This window comes from Orbicella faveolata, unplaced genomic scaffold, assembly GCF_042242905.1.
Source record: "Orbicella faveolata isolate gen_17 unplaced genomic scaffold, um_ofav_v1 contig_15, whole genome shotgun sequence".
Taxonomy (NCBI): domain Eukaryota; kingdom Metazoa; phylum Cnidaria; class Anthozoa; order Scleractinia; family Merulinidae; genus Orbicella; species Orbicella faveolata.
The window spans coordinates 5765894-5785000 of NW_028301542.1; the positions used below are offsets into that span (position 1 = coordinate 5765894).

Genomic DNA, 19107 nt, shown 5'->3' on the forward strand with positions numbered 1-19107 from the left:
AGGGCTCTTTTAATGTTTGCATCTGTTGGTAGTTGCTTTGTAAACCAATACTTCGTAACAGGTAAAATAAACTCGACACCAGTGGAAGAACAAATAGTTAATTTTATTTCATTGAGACCACTCAGCTAAGCATATGTGCCAGTCGTGTGTCTTGATGTATCTCGCTGTTTATATTACTCTATATTACTCTGTACTCTTCTTAATAAATAAGGCAACTTCTATGAATTAAATTTTACATCAGAATCATCTGACAAGAGAAGATAAGAGTGAGAGAGTTAATCCCTTCTTTAAGCCTTATTCCAAAGGTAACCCAACTGGAGCTATTTTCAGACTCCTTGTTTCAGAAATCCCAGGAGGATCTAGAAATACCTAATTCTGTGATATAACCTGATAGGAAGTGCCTTGAGAATGAGGCCTATTTGTAGGATTAACAATCTTCCCCCTCTATCTCTCTTGACTTAACCAAATTATATAACTATTGTAATACATTGAGAAATTTTCCGCGTTCTACTTTCCCGCGTCGACGTAACTTCTAACAGAATCAGTTCAATTTTTGAAGCATCAGAGTCACTTGTATTCCCGGTAACAGTCGGAGCGTCCGAATAAAGCCGAAAACTTCACGAACTCAATTGATCCATGTCCGATACAAGTTTAATAACTTAACGATGAAATAAATTAGATACAATAACAAGTATCGGTTTCAAATCAATATAAGCAAGCTAATTTTTCGCGAAAATGTTTCAAATGATCATTATTCCTTCCAATCGAAGACAAACACATAACAATTATTTCATAATGTAGAAAAAAAAAACCGACAAGAAATATTAAGCGAAAAGCTACAAACTTGAACATTTTCAAAAAACTCCATCCAAAATGTATAGCTTCTACGTAAACTTCAGGTAACAAACTTTTTTTGCTGTTTCGCTTGCCTTTGAGGTTTTCTAATTGATATTTTTTTGGTGCCATCTAGACCTACAACTAGAAACTACATTTTGATCTCAAGTTCACAACGATGTCTCCTAACGAAGACGTAAATTGGATCTACAACTTTTCGCAGCTCTTAGTCAAAAATATTGAACTTTTTAATGACTCGATTTGCATTGAAGCTTAATAGCCTTTCTCACCAATTAGGAAACAACCTTTCCCAAAATGAAATCACCAAATGTGTTTTCTTTTCCGCGAAATTGACATTCTTGAAGACAATGTTCAAAAAAAAAAATTATTCCGCTATTGCTCTGCACGCATTGCGGGCTCATTGTGTTAGACAACGGTCTCCGTCACCAAACGGCACGGCCCTAAACAAAAATATTTGCATCTTATTTTATCCTCGTGAGACATTTCCGTCAGAAGTATATACACACGGGAAATGCAGTTCTGAATTCCTTCCTTAAATTGTCTCTTCGGCTTATACACAATGTCTAAATGTGTCTAAATTATCAAGGAGTGAAGTTCCTCGGCTCAGTGCAGTAATCTTGACAACAGGAAACGTTTGCCTGTATATCTTGCTTGGGAACAGTTATTTCAAGTATTTATCAAACAGTCCCTGTTTGTCCATAATGATCACGTCCTCATAACCACCGATAAACACATCATTAGCGAATACCATGGGTGTATGACGAGTCCCAGCCTTGGAAAACACTTTGTCTCTCTCCGCTTTGCTCATCCCGACATCAAGCGCAATCCAAGGATCAAAATCAGACCGACTTGAAATACCTTTGGCTTTTAAGAATTTCTCCAGCATTTCATTGTCTTTGCGAACTTTCAGATTTGTCGACATTGCGGCGTAATACACCCGGATTCTTCCGCGCCCGCCCAGATCGGCTTTCCCGCGGGACATCCCGTCAGAGCCGTCTTCCGACACGTTGTTGATGAAGACCTTGAAAGGACTGCCGATGATTGACATGTCGCCCCATTTTATGAACACTTCGTAAGCACCAGGCTCCGTCGGTATGTACAACACGCTATGCTCTGTGAAATTATCCTTCTTTGCGCTTTTGACGTAAGGAACTGGGATGGAAACCGCTGGACAGCTGATGCAGACGCTCAATGGGCCTTTAGTGGAGTTATCAGTCACAACAGTAAATCTGCCCACGCGACCAACCTCCCCGGCCATCAGGCCCGGTCCCTCAGCAGTATTCAAGAGGATTCTGGGACATGCTGATCCATTTGTCAAGTGGGGAGGAGTGGGTGGGTGATTTTTGAGTTCATCGTCTGAAGACTGACTTGGAGAACTAGTTTGACTTGTTGATGGGGTGGATACTGGAGAGTGATTCTCATTCGAGGACATTTCATGGCCAGTAGATGAAGTGCCATTCACTAAATCTTTTCGATGGTTCTTTGGGGATGCTTTCAGGGCGTTAACACCGTTATGTTCTGGGACAGTCAGATAGAATGGACTTCTTAATATGTGCGCTCCACAATGCAAAATGCTAATCACGTAATCACCAGGTCTTGTGGGTAAATATTTCACGCAGTATGTATTCCTGCTTAGCGGTTTCACACTCAAATCGGGCTTCTCTTCGTGTACAGCTCCCCGAAGTGGCTTGCACTCGATTGCTATGGTTATGTCGGTTGGTTTAGCACCGTTTAACTCCACGACGAACTCAGCTACTTTTCCAAGCTCACTGGCCCTTAGTCCTGAACCGTATGCTTTACAAGCGATCTCCTCGTCCTTCGACCCTGGCGTTCCATTATTAGCTTTCTTTCCAGTCCCCTTGCTCAGACTCTCGTACTTACAAAACAGCGCTAAGTACGTCAACAGGCTCAACTCGTCGAGCTGCGACGACGCCAAGTCAAACGGGGAAATAACCTGCGGTATTCCAAACGCGTCATGCGCAATTTGCATCCCGAGCTTGGCATTTCCTTCGCCATTTGTCTTGTCTGCGTAAAGCTTTGGCGGTATTAGCCCCGGCTGAGTAGCGTTCACCAGTTCACATAGTAACACACCGTCTTGCCAGTCCGTGTCGAAATTTGTCACGTTCCGGCTAGGTAGTTTTTCACGAACCCATGAAAGGATAAAATCTCTGGCGGAGGTCTCCGTTTGACCGAACATGACTTGAAGAGGAAGTATGAGGTAAAATATCACCAAGTTCCACACTAAGGCGAGGATAAAATCGACCTCCCCCTGAATAAAATTAACAGGATCTGCAAGGAATAAATTCAACAAGATAGCTGTAATGTGAAAATCTTTATTCCAGCTCAATGCAAATAAATGTAACTTTGACTGAACTTTCAAGATTTCCTCTTACATGTAACCATGTATTTGGTTTGATGTGATCCTTAGAAAAACCTCATATATTCAAATGTTTAATGACAACCAAAATGACAACTTCCCCCCCCCACCCCCCCACGTCGTTCTTCTACTCGCTCGCGCGCTGAAGCGAAAAGCCAGAAACCAGCGCTTGAGTGCAAAACTCAAACACTAGAGTCTGCTTGCAGGTCATAGCAAAAAAATCGTGAAAAGATTCATAAAGTTAAATTAAGTTTATCAGAAAACCGGCTTAAAATGGCAATGACAGCACTCAGATTGGACTCTTTGTGGCATATTTTATATAAAGTTAAAAGTGACCTGACCAGGGTACCAAATAATGTCAATAATGAGAGCGCTGCTGATATCTGGGTATCATAACACGAACGTCGTGTAAAACAAACCAAGTGTCTATATATTTCCACTTTGCGCGTCGCCACGTTACACTTAACACGTTCTGGCATGCGCACATTTGACTCATTTGTTGTACGTGCGAAAATAGAAAAGGTGTCAAAAATAAAGTGGAAGAAATACGTTTAACCTCTCCCTTCATCCAAGACGTTTTAACACTTTGCGCCTACTTTCCATTTCAGTCTTATCACAAGAAAAGTGAACTGTTCCCGCGCTTATCAAATGTAAATAAAATCTGCAGGTCCGCACGAAGTGAAAAGATTTTTTAGGGTCAAATATAAATGATGTCACGGATAATAAACAAACATGATATTTTTCATGACAATGAGTCGTCAACCATCCGTGAAAACGACCCGAAATCGACATATTGATGCATTGTTTGCTTAAGTTCTACTCGACGATACAATGTATATTTATAAATAAAGTTACCAGAAAACCAGATCTTAACATACTTAAGGTATTTAATTACACGCAAAGGCATAACTTATTACCGTTTTAAAATGAACACAGTTGGGTTTGAAACCCTTTGAATGCTTTTGAAAGCACTGTGCCTATTCCACTTGCAAATTATACAAAACTTGAATTTAAATTTTTTTTTATACCTCCCACGTTAAGTTTTCTTTCCAGGAAAGTAATTTGTTTTTCTGCTGGCCAGAAGAGCCTTCAGTTCAAGAGGCAGGTACCTGCTAAGAAAGCCATTCAAAGACTGCTAGAAATTACTGAAATATGTCTTGCTGTCCTTCATACCTCCCTTATATAACTTGAAGGGTTTCATTCGAACCAAAGCAATAGATTTACAACACATAAAATATAAAGAGCATTTAAAAGCAGCATTTCAATTTTTGGTTTCGTGTCTGCATGCAAATATTAAATATATTTTGTCTAATGTGTAACCACGAACTCTGCGTGTGGCAACGATCATTTAGAGTGAATCGAAAACAAAACGATATCCTCCGAACAATATCGTCTTGACTTTTAATTAAATTAATTTGTGAATCTCTTACATGTAGCTCCAAATTGCTGTCACCTTAATTTTTCGCCTGCTCCAAGTTTCAAGCCTGGCAACTGTCCATATTTCCCTCCATACTAATTTGTTTTTCTCATACAGGGCACACTTCGTAAACAAAGAAGCAACTTGTGCCCACAGGTAGAATAATAAAAAATTCCTGGTGGTATTAATTTCAGCTCAAAAACACCAGCTATTCAATGTTAGTGCTTTTAATTAACCCTTATATATAGGAGAATTTAAGGGAAAAATGTCTCTTTACCAGTACTAGAAACAGAGTTTTGAAAATTCCCCTGCATTAGCATACTCCACTTACATAAAAAAACAAATACGAATATAAATAAATAATATTTCAGCTGCACCGTAGAAGAAAAGGAATATATTTTCAACTCCCCTTGGAGCTAAGAGAATTTAAAAAATCCTAATCTGACGATACAACGAAAGGCAACAAGCTGCCTTCGGCTAAATTTATATAAATTAAGAAATCATAAATTGCTCGAGTTGATTTGCAGTTTTATTTTCTACTAAAACCGCGCCTCGAGCACGAACTATTATGAATTAAGAAAAAGCTGTCTGGGCTCGAAGCTTCAGATGTGAAAACGAATGTGCCAAAGAAAGAATTTAAAAACGATTTTTCGCTTTATATGAGTATCCAAAAGGGTCGTACAAGTAACAGAAATATTGTAGCCGTGTACAAATGTGTTTTTGAACCGGTTCAATGCGTTTATACATGTATTTCAAGCAGTATACGTAAATTATTGTTATTCGTAGTTCTGGATAGAAATTTTCGTTTGTTATTGATTCATTTTTGCTATTAAGAAAGCGAGATGAACTGCACTAAATTTCATTCGTTCTAAGTAAGCTTGGCCCAAAAAAAACGAGATGGGTATTTCTAGATATCTTAAATAATATTTCAGTCGTGTTGTTTGAAATGTAAGCTTATTTGCTAGAGCGAAAAAATAACAGAAGTCAAAGAAATTATTGGTTGCTCGCATCAATGGATAATCTAAGCCGTCTTGAAGGTTTTTGTCGCTCGACCGAATGAAATAAAATGTTAAACTGGGACACAGATTGATTCAAAAGAAAACAATAAACTGTAACGAAAACGGAAAAAAATTACCTCAAAATGCAGCAATTCTGTACGCTTTTATCGATCCAGAGAGGAAGAAGGAGACTTTTTGAATGTTAAGGTCCAGCTGAGCAGCTTTGTGTCGTTCTATAGATGCTGTAGAAGTTCCCCCGTGATGTTATAACATATTAAGAGTCGTTCGACGGAGCGAAAGACGTTTGTATCGGCTAAATGTTGATGCGGTCTTAAAGTCTTGAGCACATGTCATGCGGACGTCAAAGGGCTTTATAGTATTTGCATAAAGAACAAATATACATATGCTAAGAAGAATTTCCATAAGCGTCTTTCAGCTGACAGGTAGTCTGCCACGGCAGACTGGAGCGACGCTCAAATAATAATGATAATTTCAGATAGCTTCTTGTGTCGAAAACACTTCGCACTGCTGCCAAAAAAGTTTCATAAATTAACAGTCAATATGATCAGAGAGGATGTGACAACAAAATCCTTGTGGGCTTAGTGCGGCATTTAACCATTAAATAGCAGGACATTTCAATCTTATTTTTCGTTGAGGGCTCAAAAAAACAATACAACATCAAAATGAAATCAGGCAGCAAAACTCTTCAAATATTTTGTATTCTTTCTAGAAAAATGGCAATTTCTTTCACAGAAAGAATTTTTTTCCCATAACAACCAGCTCTACATGAAAATTATCTTGGACGCGCTCAGTAATTTTCAGAGCAGCCTGGGAACGCAAGTTGGACGACGATCGAGCCCAGACCCTCGCAGTTTTGTTGGGACGGCAAAGATGGCGCTATAAGTTGGAAGTCGCGAGGTACATTACCTGTCTTCGAATCAAGTTCACTTACGGGCGGATCATGATTTCTTTAGAGGGGTGGGGGGCGATTGGGCAATCAGTTCCCAAAAATATTTCCTGCAGAGGAAAAACTGCTGGAAAAAAAAAAAAAGATCTTGAATGGGGAGCCATGGGAACAAAATCGAGCAAGTGTTTTCCAGCCCATTATCCAGGTCCTGAATTTGAATTTTGAAAAAAATCTTGCACAAGCTATCGCCGGCCAAAAAAATATGGACAACCTAAAGGTTAGTAAAAAAAAAAATCATACACCAGAAAATTAAAATGAAGCAAGGCTCATTACTAAGTAGAAAGCATAATAGAGTCCAAACTGAAAGCCAAGAATGACAAACGTGGACTGCTATTTCGAACAGGTTGAGTCTATCATGTCGTTTTCTATTTAGTAATCAACCTTGCTTCATTGTTATATTTCTATTTTTGGCTGATCAGATCTTTTACAGATCCTACGTGTACCGGCAGCACTTTCGTTTGCGGTCCCTTGCATCACTGTATTTAGCAGAAATTGCCCACCCACCCCCGCCCCCCCCCCCCAACACCTCCCCCGTGCGCTGCGTTGAGGAGTGGCGTGGCAATTGCGGGAAACCTCATAGAAATATCAAAGGATGTTGACCAAGAACGCTTTTGACCTTAAACCATTCTGTAATTCTGCGATGGACATAGTTTCGAAAGATCTCAGAAAGAGCTTGCGAAATACCTTAATTGAGTATTGAAGCTTAATCTAAAATATAAATCACCATCATATGTCGTTTCTTTTTAAAACTGAAAAACTTGCAAATGTTGATATCCGTAACCCAGGTGTGTTAATTTGGAGGCTAATTGCTCTATTAAAGTATGACGTGCATTTAGAAATCGGATTACAGCGCGGCGAAGTGATTATGAATTCCTTCCCGTAGTGTGGCCCAGGGAAGCATTTAGAAGATACAAGAAATATTTATTACAAGTGCAAGGATTATTTACTTTTAGATAATAATCGGGTGCGGTTTGAAGATCGTTAGAATAGAAACTATTCATTAATAAATATGACGTAATCATCAGACAAGGAATAGAACATTATCCAAGAAACTCGTCTTTTTTGAACTCTATTCCTTTGTAGCAACATCCTTGATGATTTCTGTTTCGAATGTTTGTTCTCACGACAGAAAGACTTTTATGAGTCCGAAAGCAATGAAGTTATTTTAGAGCAAGACAGAAAATCCGGCGATTTGAAATAAGTCCATCATCTGTTGTTTTGATTAACATTTAAACCAGTTGCAATAACTATATTCATCTACTATGATATGATCTCTATGTGATGTTTATTTCGATCTACTGAAGTAACATCAGCAATTTTTGATCCCGTCACGCAATTTAGCAGCGTTAAAAGCATACAGAATCTTACCTATGACTTCCTCTGGGAATTCTTGGCTCGCTAGAAAACTGAAAATATTCCTCCAGCCGACCTCTTGACGTTTCTTTCGCTGAGGTTGAAATATCGGCACAGCTATGTGTCTTCCCGACAAAACTGACAGAAGTTTCGCCACCGTTGCGCTGTCTAATAGATCGATCACATCTTCGACCGACAAGCCAATAGTCTCCAAATGAACATTAGTCCATTTCGTAAGAGTTCGCCGTCTGACAATCTGCGTGTAGCCGGACACAGGAAAGATAAAATTACTTCGCTCACATGCCATATCGACGACTTGTGCTGTCATCTCCAATTACTCTAATATTCAACGCAGTAGATTCCAATTTGATAACAACTTCTGTTTCCAAAGTTACGGGTTTGAACAATACTCTTGAACGCGACCCTTTTTTCACGTGAAAGGTCGGAGGTTAGACTTGTTTTATCTTGTAAAAAACTTGAAGTGAATTCTCATAATAGAAAACTGTATTTTTAATAAACTGTGCACGTATTGGCAACATCTTTTTTAAATCATAAGTTGCCCAGATCGCGGTTTTCTCCGTTACAGAAAGACAGCTTTTAGGACTAAAAAGATGACATCTTTTTGTCTTCTTTTCGTTTCACTTCTTTTCCCAGGCCATTCCACCAATATGGAATCTTGATTAGCACCTGTAATGAAACAGGGTTATAAAAAAGTTATTTGTTAAGGCCTGTGACAACCTTCATTTGTTTTGATTGTATAAATAAGAAGCACATTTATAGTTGGGCCAAGTGCCAAAGAATACAATCGCGCATGAACAAAAAATATTTTGAGCAATGATAAATGCCATCATGTGAATTTCTTTTTTCACCTCCCACAAACAACGAATATAGAAATTAAAACCAGCAAAACAGATCTCAAGACTCTGTAATGAATCTGGCCATTTCTACTCCTTTATTTCGCACTTTTTGCAACCTCAGGAAAAGAAAGTATGGGACCACTGGACAGGAATGCGGAAGGTTTCAAGCTACAAGCTAACTAACTAAAGTTCTAAATTTTGACGTCTTGTCATGTCTCGACAGTTTCTTTAATTTTCGTTTGAACAATCAACGAGTTCAGAAACTTACCCGCTAAGATTGCCCGACCAGAGGTTCTATTAGGGGTTTTCGGGTACGGGGAATTTTAGGTAAACACTTGACGAAATACAGGGTATTTTTGGGCAAAATTTAATGGAGGGGGTTGCAGTTGGATATGGGATATTAAGATCAGATAAAACGGGATATAGAGCAGACAAAGTGGGAATTGTTTAGTTTTTTTCAATTAGAATTAAAGGGATACGGGATTTAGGCCAAAATTCAGTTAACGGGATGTGGGATACTCAGACCCCCACCCCACCCCCCAGCCCGCCCCTAATGGAGCCTACAACCAGTCAAGGAAAGAAACGTAGGTTTGAAGTGTAACTCAGTTCACATCCGTGTTCTGTCGTTTAATTGTTTGTTCAAAGCGAGACCTCATGATTTGAGAGAGATAGTGAGTTATAGGTTTGACACTATTTGTCCAAGGTTCGTGTTATAATTTATTTAGAAAAAGATCCACTCGACATGGCACTTCTCATTCCGAAACGATCGCCATTGGAAAGTAAAGGCGACAGGATCATAAATAAATTTTGGTATAAAGCGATGTAGTAAAAGGTGCGGATTGTTTCTTTGCCAATGTACACAAATGTACATCACGAATCAGACTTTTAGAGCATTTTAATACATGAAACCGTCTACTGAGGAATGCAGACCAAATTCCGGTAACTTCTTAAAACCCAGCGGTTAAGACTGACCGAAAATAAAGGAAGCTTTAACAAATGTTACAACGTCTTTCGAGAATCAACTCAGGTTTTAAAATTCCTAGCCTCCGAAGGAAGAGTTCTGCCAAGTCTTTGCCTTGAAACTCTGTTCAGTTAATTTATTTGCTGTGCTGTTGATACGATTTATGACTGTTTATGAAAACCAAGTGAAAAAGTGGTGTAATTTCACGGACAGAGCTCCTGTCTTTGTATATATCTCCTCTGTGTCTCCATGCAGTTGAAAACCCCTAACTGACTTTGAATCTGGCAGCGTATTTATAGATTTGGAAATAATTAAATCCTTGCGCTTTTCGCGACTCAACTCAGTGTGTAACTTGAAACAAAAACAATTCCACGCTCGGCGAAGTGACAGCTTCAACAGGCGAAATAATCTTGTCGTTTATTGCCCTCTCACGTTTTAATCAAAGACTGTTTCAATGCGAAGATTAATTCAAAAACAGCCAAAGTTTACATACCTAGATCTGTGGCTTGCCTTCTCTCCTTTCTATTTGTTCTTCAGCTTCTTTTAGCATTTCTGTTGACATTACTAAAAACTTTTAAGACTCTTCTGCTCTTTGTAACCAGGGTAACTAAACCTTTGTTTGCGAACCATTATGTGTGAAATGTTTCGACCGCATTCTAGCACGTTTGTTAAGGTCTTCCCTCCCAATAAGTGATTAAATTAGGTTTCTTATCGCATAAACCGTTACCATTTGTTTGCTTCCGGAACTTCTTTTACAGACCCACCCATTATTTTGCCGGCCAAATTTTCCGTGCACTCCCTATTTGGTTAAAATGTCACGCAAACTTTCCACGCAGTTGTCACGTGCCATCAAACTTTCCGTGATCACGCGTGATAACGTTACGATTTCGTTCGTCAATCCCAAATGAAGTTGCAAGTATACAAACTTGCTCCAAGCATTGCGCACAGCACGCGCGACCCTCTCGCGCGCGTCTCTCTCTCTCTCTCGCCCGCGTCTCCAGTTGCTCCCTTTGAACAAACTGTGGTGCGTTCAGGTATATTCACCAGGTGAAACTATCATTTACATTGGCCTTATTGGCCAGTAAGTGGAGCGGAGCCTGGCCAAGTGGTTTAGCCGTCAAGTCCCGTTCTGACCACTAAGCTAGAGCTGTTTCTCGGTAGACCCTCGTTCAACTCCTCGGTCATGCTTGACTTGTTAAGAGCCAATTGTTCTGCCTACCGTCAGCTGGGATTTTTAAACCTATTATTTTGATTGGAAATATTCGTTCTTTCTTAAGAACTGGCTAGGTGTAGCTAAGCGCATTGACAGAAGGGACAGAGGTTTAATTTTAAAAATGATTAAAATACTTCTACACCTAGGCCAGGAATACGGTAGATGCAATTGATATTTTCTCTCAGAAGGAAATAAAACTCTAAAATAAAAAGCAATTTTGAAACCTATCACAACAACCATGAAGGGACACGTCGCCTGCGCAATGAAACATGCGCAGTACGCGAAATATAAGACCTTGACGTGTCAGCCGCGTGAGATAAGGGGCCTGGGAAGCAGTTGTTATGTCAGATCTTTCAAAATCACGAATTGTAGGACTCCCGGTAAAGAATGAATAAGCCGCTGTTATTTATCTTATTTTCCAGTTTTCTATATTATCCAGTGTTCTCCGAGGACTACTATGAATTATTAGGAATATCTAGGGACGCAAGCCAAAAGGACATTCGTAAAGCATTTAAAAAACTAGCTCTTAAGCTTCATCCGGATAAAAACCCGGTAAGTTAGCTTACGACACATGCATGTGTTTATATTTTTTTTTCCTTCATCAGTTTATTGTATTTCCTGTTCCTCTAACCATTTTTATTTAACAGGATGACCCTCAAGCACACGAAAGGTTTACAACGATTAATAAAGCATATGAAGTTTTAAAAGGTAGGTATTATATATTAGAGACCTTGTTTCAATGTCACAAACACATTTGGCTCTCTAATAAACCTGTCTTAGAAACTATTTTACTGCACCAAAGAGTGTTTTGAATAACCCGGCTTAACATTCTTTGGGTCTGCCTACAATTTTGCACTTTCTGGCAATTTATTTAAATGAATTTCAATTTTCACAGAGGTAGTAATATGTTCACCTGATTCCAGTAGTTAATTTTATTCCACTTCGTGATGTTTAATTAAGCTAATCATCTTAACTATTGCTTTCTAGCAGCTGAAAACACAAAATCTCTAATTTAAAGACAGTGATATTGTTCCTTTGATTCAGCTGCACTGAATGATCAGTTTTTATGCCATCCTGCAGTATGTCCTGTCACCTAATTAATATCTCTTTGCAGTGTAAATCTACTAGTAAGCATTCCATCAAGAATGCTGTTTTCTTGTTGGTTGCACTACTCACTCACTATCTGTTCTGTTTTAGTATAAATTTACTAGTGTTCTATCACGAATGTCGCTCTCTCATTGGCTATGCCACTCACTTTCTATCCTGTTGTAGATAGTTAACGAACTGGCGTCTGCTTTGCGTTTTTGAGGTGTCTGTGAAGAGGATTTAGCTAAAATTTTGGACAACTAGTGGACTTATACTAAAACAATAAGATTATTCGGGCTGCGCCCTCATCAACTATCATTTGATGGAAATCTCAAGCTCATAATTTAATTGTTAAGTAGAGAGCGAGTAGCATAGCAGTATACAGTTGTTACAGCCACTTCTGTGTAACTTGTTGAAGTGTCTGTGGGTAAGATTTAGAGAAAGTTTAGAATGACCAGTAGATTTGCACTATATTAGATTATTCGTTCTATGCTTGATAGTTGACTCAGGTATGCCCTCGTCAACTATCTCACAATAGAATCGTGACCTCATGATCATAGTGTCTGTTGTGGGAACTGATTGTAAATTAGGTCAGATACACAACTCTGGTTTTCTTAAAGGACCTTAGTCAGCATCCGCTATTTTCAATGCCATCAAAATTATAGATAGTGCATGGTGAAGAGAAATCTTAATTTGCTTTACTGTGTGTTGTGTTCTTGAAAGCGTGTTTAATTATCTTTAGTAGTTTCACAGTGATTTCCTTTGTTTCGACATGCTCTGAATAAAACACAATAGCCAAACTCTAGGATTATATTTTTGTGGAAAATCAGAAATGGTGTTAACTTTTAACTTAAACACGTGGAATTAGCCGGTACCCAAAATCATGAATTGCAAGCTCAGTTAAAATATTTTTGAATGGCATCTCCCTGTCACTTTAAATCCCTTGCTCCCCTACTCCTGCCAGTAAGTAACCAGCTAATATGGCTGGGAACTGCATATTTGAATATATCAAGTTACTCATGGTTGAGGTTGAGATTATGCAGCTTGCTAATAAAATTGTTCCTGGTAGCTTGGGGCTGATGGATTTTGCAGCTGGGATGGTTGCATGGACTCTGTCCTTTACTTGCCCAATTGGCAAGTCATTTTTTTTCTGAAAACTGTTGAGGATTCAAACTACAGATGAAGTACTTGAAGAGATTAGATCATTGTCAGTAGTTATTTAATATTAAATTAATTTGTCATCCTAATAATAAATTTCTGTAGGCTACTCACTAGTGTGAATGACTTTCATGCTAGTGTATCCTATTTTGCCGCCATGTTAAACTCTTGGGGGGAAAAGAAAAATAGTTTGAAATAGCAGGAGCTCAAAGTAACCGACACTAAATGACTGTTCAAATCCAAGGTAAATGGTTGTGAGTTCGAAATAATGGGCAATTCAAAATAACCAGGTTCAAATTAGCAGGGTCCAAACATTTTGAACAATGGCCTGTTTAGAGGTACACCTTCATCATTTTTCCTCAGAATTATAGAAACTGAAATTTTTATTACAAGAAGTATTCTTAGCTGTGGAAATTCTGTTGTCTATTCAGATGAAGAACTGCGTAAAAAGTATGATTTGTATGGTGAGGAAGGCTTGAAAGATGACCACTTTGGTGGAGGGCATTATCAAAGCTGGAGTTATTTTAATGAAGAATTTGGTAAGTTAAGAATATTATTTAATTTATTAATTTTTGATTTTTTGTTCAGCTGAGTTAAAAGTTTTTTAAAAATTGTTAGCCTCCTTCTCACATTCCAAAGTTAGTCTGTAGGATTGTTCATTATTTCCTCAATCTTCTTTATTCTTGACCATATTTAACTAGCAACAGAGCATTTTTTCTGTGTTTACATAGCCTCATCTAAACAGGAGAGGGGGGGGGGGGGGGGGGGAGGTGTGGAGAATTTGAGACAGTAATGCAAACCCGAGATGCAGTTGCGTATTTGTATAACTTTCAAGAATTCTCCCAATCCCCCAAGTGTTTAGAAGAGGCTGCGTAAACTCGGAGTGCATTTGACTATATTGTTTTTAAAAGTATTTCTCAAAAATATGCGCAAATGTTAAATGCAACAACCATGTTTATGTACACCTATGGACCAATGAGAGTGTACGTAGTATCTTAGTTAGTGATCCTGACTGTTTTGTTGTTGTTGTGATTTTATTGTAGGAATTTATGATGATGACCCAGAGATTATTACATTAAGCTACTCTGATTTCCGTGAGTATAACAACAAACCTGTATTATTTTTCCTCCAGCTGGGTGTGCATGTACATATTGATAATTATTATATAATTATTACAAATTGAATGATTTGTTTCAATCTGTTTTTTGTTTTTGTTTTCAGAGGTGTCTGTGGAAGGAAGTGATGACATCTGGTTCATTAACTTTTATTCTCCATTTTGTTCCCATTGTCATGATTTAGCACCAACGGTAAGATATATTTTGTACATTTTTGGAGGTAATAGAGACTCATATCTGATTCATTACAGTCCGTTCATGACAGAGAACTTATAAATTAAGTTTGGGACCTGATGTTTGGTTTTAGAAGAGCACTCAAAGAATCAGCATTCAATGATAAGTCAATTATTATTATTTTTTTTGATGTGACCATGTGAAATCTGCATTGGGCTAAGTGCTCCATGCAACCAGAGCTTAGCATTAAGTTGTCAACCAGCTAAGGAGTATTTTCATTCCCCCAACTGGGTGAAGAGAAGTTCTGAAAGTGCTGTGAGAGTAAAGTGTCTTGCCTAAAAACACCTGTAATGGGGTCACCCAAGCCAGGCATGGCTCGGGTGGGAGGCAGTATGGCCAAGTGGTTAGAGTGCCAGACTTGAAATCCGAAGGTCATGGCTTCAAGTCTCGCTCTGACCACTAAGCTGGAGTTGTTTCGCGGTAGATCCTAGTTCAACTCCTTGGTCATGCCAGTAAATAGCCAACTGGTCCGCCTCCTGCTAGTTGGGATTTTTAAGCCTATTGGCTACAGTCCAGTACACTAACCATTAAGACAGTGGGACCATGTAAAGAGAAATTAGACATTAAGGGTTGCAAGCTTGAAGGTAAATTATGATATACCTCAAGACTACTGACTGCGTAAGTTTTCTTGTACATCCCTGGGTGTACATACTTACAATACTTAGTTGTAGTGCTATAGAGATTCCAAAAATTGGTTTCTTGGAAATTCCTTTTTAGTGGCGAGAAGTTGCACGAGAACTTGAGGGAGTTATCAGATTTGGTGCCGTTAACTGTCAAGAAGAGTGGAATTTGTGTCGACAACAAGGAATTCACAGTTACCCGTCTCTTGTACTTTATCCAACAGTAAGTGGCATGGTCTAGTGTCAGTATGTTTAACAATTAGATTGCGAGCCAGAGTTTTCTGTGTGCAAATAGTCAATGAGGTGAGCCGAGTTGACTATCGCTCATAGAAAACGAGGGCAAGTAGTTGGTTTACATTAATTTTGTGTATATTTAAGCCTAGAATTTGAATAGGTTTCAGTTTCAAGAGCAGCATGTGGGCAAAAGTAAAATTGTCTATCAGCGAATACAAATGGACAAGAGAACCAGATTTCCTGTAGAATACAACTGAGTGGCTGCAAACAATAATTATCTATTTTTCTCAGTGCTCAAGAAAAAAAAATTGTTAATGAAAAATCTTTTCAGTTATTGATGTCAATATACGCCATTTGCTGAATTGTTACATTTGTAATCTCCAAGCTCTTTCTATGAGGTGTGAAGATGGTCTTCTCCTTTGCAAGAGGATGAACACAAATGTGTGTGAATCAGAACTTGAGCACAAATCACAAGACCTGGGGCCCATTTCTTGAAAGGAAACTTTTCGAGACCACAAAGCCATTTTTAGTTCATCTGTATCTAAAATCAGAGAGGGGTACAGTGTATATGCCTGATACCTCTTGTATGAAGTGACCCTGTTTTCATGTTAAGAATAATCATGCAGCTGAAACAGGCTGCTGCATGTAATCATGAGGTTTGAGATTTTGCTATGACTTTCTTGTGAAAACCTTTCGGGCCTTAGAGAAATGGGCCCATGGTTTGTTATTTGATTGTTAACCTTGTTTTGTACATTTTTCTGTTGTGTGCAGCATGAGTTCCATCGTGGCTCTAGAAGTACAAGATCCCTTGTCAAGTTCATACTGGACTCTTTAGAAGTGAATCTCTTTGATTTATGGGAAGGTAGAAGTGCTTCTTTGAATTATTGGTAGCCAAGGGTGAAATATGTGTCAACGAAGGTATAAGGGAATGATTTCTCCTGAGTTGTCATAACTTAAGAATTAAAGACTTGTGAAAAGACATATTCATGATCAGTTGTGCCTGTCCAGTGAGTGGTAGCACAAGTGATGGATGCTTTTCATCATTTGGCTACGATTTGATTGCCAGATGCATGCCTCAGATGGATGTCTGTGGTTTAAGTTTAAATTTTCTAAAATGTGCACTTGGATGTTAAATGATCAATAAATTTGGTAATAAGATGGTTTAATAGTAATAGCAACAAATTTGCTATACTTCTGTATATGTAAAGGTTATTGACCAAGCGTGAGGTCAAGATGGCTGGATATTGACCAAGTTCTTTTTTGCATGTTTATGGACCAAGATGGAATCGAGGCCCATAAACATGCAAAAAAAAATGAGGCCAATATCCAGCCATCTTGTCCAAGTAAGCTTGGTCAATAAAGGATTTATTATATGGCTTTTGGGGTAGTCCCGGGCAGGCAAGATAGCACCATCTTGCCTGCTTGGGTAGCCAATCACAGGGCAGGATTTGGTTCTTTTTGCCCTCTCATGGAGCTTACCATATACATGTAATGATGGGATTTATTGCTCAACTACAGGTAACTTTGAAAAGCATATAAACAAGGGTGATCAACCTTGGTTGATTGACTTCTGTGTCCCAGAAGGAGGTAAGAAACTCACTTGATTGTCTACAGTACCATGAAACCCTTGAGAGTGTGCACTATGGACTAGAAATCATCAATTTAGTATTAAAGACCAATGATGTTTATGTTCTGACATTACAGATTGCCTTTCATCAGAAACAAGAATTAAACTTTCTGCTATTTTGGTAAGCTTTATAGTATAGCGTTATATTTTTGTAACCTTTATGGTATCGATTTAAGGGTAAGGACTTAAATAGGGTATCTCATTTTTGGTGAGGTCAAAATAGGGCAGAGAAAATTGCAGATTTTGGACTTTTATAGGGTAAGGGTTTTGGGAGGTAGGCCATACACCGCTACCAAATTTTTATGGGAGTACCCTCCCCACCCAGATCCTTCCCAGCAGGTTTAATATCTTTCGATCCCCAGATCCAAGAGTTAATTGTCCTAACTAAAGTCTGTAATACCATATACCACCTTGTTGGCTAGTCCTGAGAATTTCATGTTCTATGCTATAAAGACGATATCCCCTACATGATACTTTTCCACATTCTCATTACCTGTCTGCTTGATAGTGTATTAAAAATGTAAGGAGAATTTACATACCAATCACTCCTGGGAGACACAGAAGTAAACTCATGACCACGCAATGAGCAGTCAACATTTTCTTTTATTATTTTCTATTACTTGCATCATAGGTATGCATTGCGTGCAAAGAGCCTTTAAGCTGTATTATTATATGGCCAGCTCCACGAGTGGGCAAGATGAATCAAATCCTGCACTGTGATTGGCTACCCGAGTGGGCAAGATGGACCTATCTTGTCTGCTCGGGACCACCTGTCGCGTCCCGCAAGAAAAATTTACCAGAAAGCCATATAATAAATCCTTTATTGACCAAGCTTGTTTGGTCAAGATGGCTTGATATCCAGCCATCTTCACCTCACACTTGGTCAATAACCCATATGTCTTTATCTCTATTATGCAAACATTTGAGGAAAAGAATTGATCTCAGCATTTTTGCCTCAGAGATCAGCAAATTTATTTAGTGGAAGTTTATGTACAGTATTACAAAATTACATGAAGACTTATTTTGGTTGAGACTCTGTAAGATTTATAGCAAAATATTTTAATAGTGACAATCTTTATCCTGAGGCTAATATCATATATTTAATACGTATTTTGTAGGATAACCTGGTAAATATTGGCTCTGTTGATTGTGAAGCAAGTGCCAAGTTATGTAAAGAAGTTGGCTACAGTGATGACCTGGTGTATTTCAAGGGAGACGTAGGACCTAAGAAAGGAGAGGTAGACAGATATAATAAACTCATTAAAACCACTAATTGTCAGAATGTAATTTGATTATTTCTCTTCTTATTCCATTGTTATTCCTGATGCCATTTCTCCGTTTGCTATCAGATAATTGACAGTTTAGAAACCAAAGAAATCATAAGCATGGTTTTAGGCAAGTTACCAGATCCTGTCAACGTGGACCTGCCAAAATTTGAGGTAATTTAATTTTAGTATGTACTCCATAATAATAGTTCTGTAATAACAATGTACATCAAGTTTTTGAATCAAAATTCCCCTCAGATTGGCATAAAATGCATATTTGCTACTGCAACAATTGATTTGTGTCAAAGGTTGGGACACCTTGTAGTTTTTTTTTGATATTGTGATTGAACTTACTCCCCCCCCCCCCTTCCCCATGGACAATGATAGGTGTCAAGATGTGTCGCCCATCTTCTACATTTAAATAACTTCAGCATTGTTCAGGGGGAGTGGGGGGAAAGTTTTGGCCAGGTTCATATATTTTTAAACTAGGAGTTATTTTCTCAAGGTTTTAGTTTCAGGACCCTGTTAATGACAAGTGTTCTATGGCTGACTGCGGTTCACTTCTTGCAGTTAGCTCAATTGTGTACCATCATTGCATGGGCTGATATATCTTAACAATTTAATACTTGGAGATATTTTTTTTTGTGGCCAAATATGAAAAGCATAAATGCTATGTTGTTCTCATAAATATCAAGGTACATTTGAGGCTTTACTTTAGTAGGACCATTACTGTTGGGTTGCTGCATTTGGGATTTGCTTACTAGCATGAA

At 38.4% G+C, this 19107-nt stretch overlaps 2 protein-coding genes across 2 annotated transcripts in view; one reads left to right on the forward strand and one right to left on the reverse strand.

Moving 5' to 3' along the window:
• Positions 1-82: 82 nt before the first annotated feature.
• Positions 83-10542, reverse strand: LOC110063505 (filamin-A-like). The gene is made up of 3 exons (XM_020770500.2): positions 10279-10542; positions 7983-8654; positions 83-3144 (listed from the first exon to the last, which is right to left on the reverse strand). Exons 2-3 carry the CDS (start codon positions 8293-8295, stop codon positions 1517-1519), a joined length of 1941 nt encoding a protein of 646 aa, XP_020626159.2. The 5' UTR covers positions 8296-8654; positions 10279-10542; the 3' UTR covers positions 83-1516.
• A 759-nt stretch (positions 10543-11301) lies between these two features.
• Positions 11302-19107, forward strand: part of LOC110063430 (endoplasmic reticulum disulfide reductase DNAJC10-like) — a 21240-nt gene continuing 13434 nt past the window's right edge. The window contains exons 1-11 of the mRNA XM_089288130.1: positions 11302-11550; positions 11646-11706; positions 13674-13781; positions 14286-14336; positions 14464-14549; positions 15309-15434; positions 16217-16307; positions 16964-17032; positions 17150-17193; positions 18191-18310; positions 18422-18511. Of these exons, the coding sequence (XP_089144256.1) occupies positions 11386-11550; positions 11646-11706; positions 13674-13781; positions 14286-14336; positions 14464-14549; positions 15309-15434; positions 16217-16307; positions 16964-17032; positions 17150-17193; positions 18191-18310; positions 18422-18511 (1011 nt within the window). The 5' untranslated portion in view covers positions 11302-11385. The remainder of the gene's footprint in view (positions 11551-11645; positions 11707-13673; positions 13782-14285; positions 14337-14463; positions 14550-15308; positions 15435-16216; positions 16308-16963; positions 17033-17149; positions 17194-18190; positions 18311-18421; positions 18512-19107) is intronic.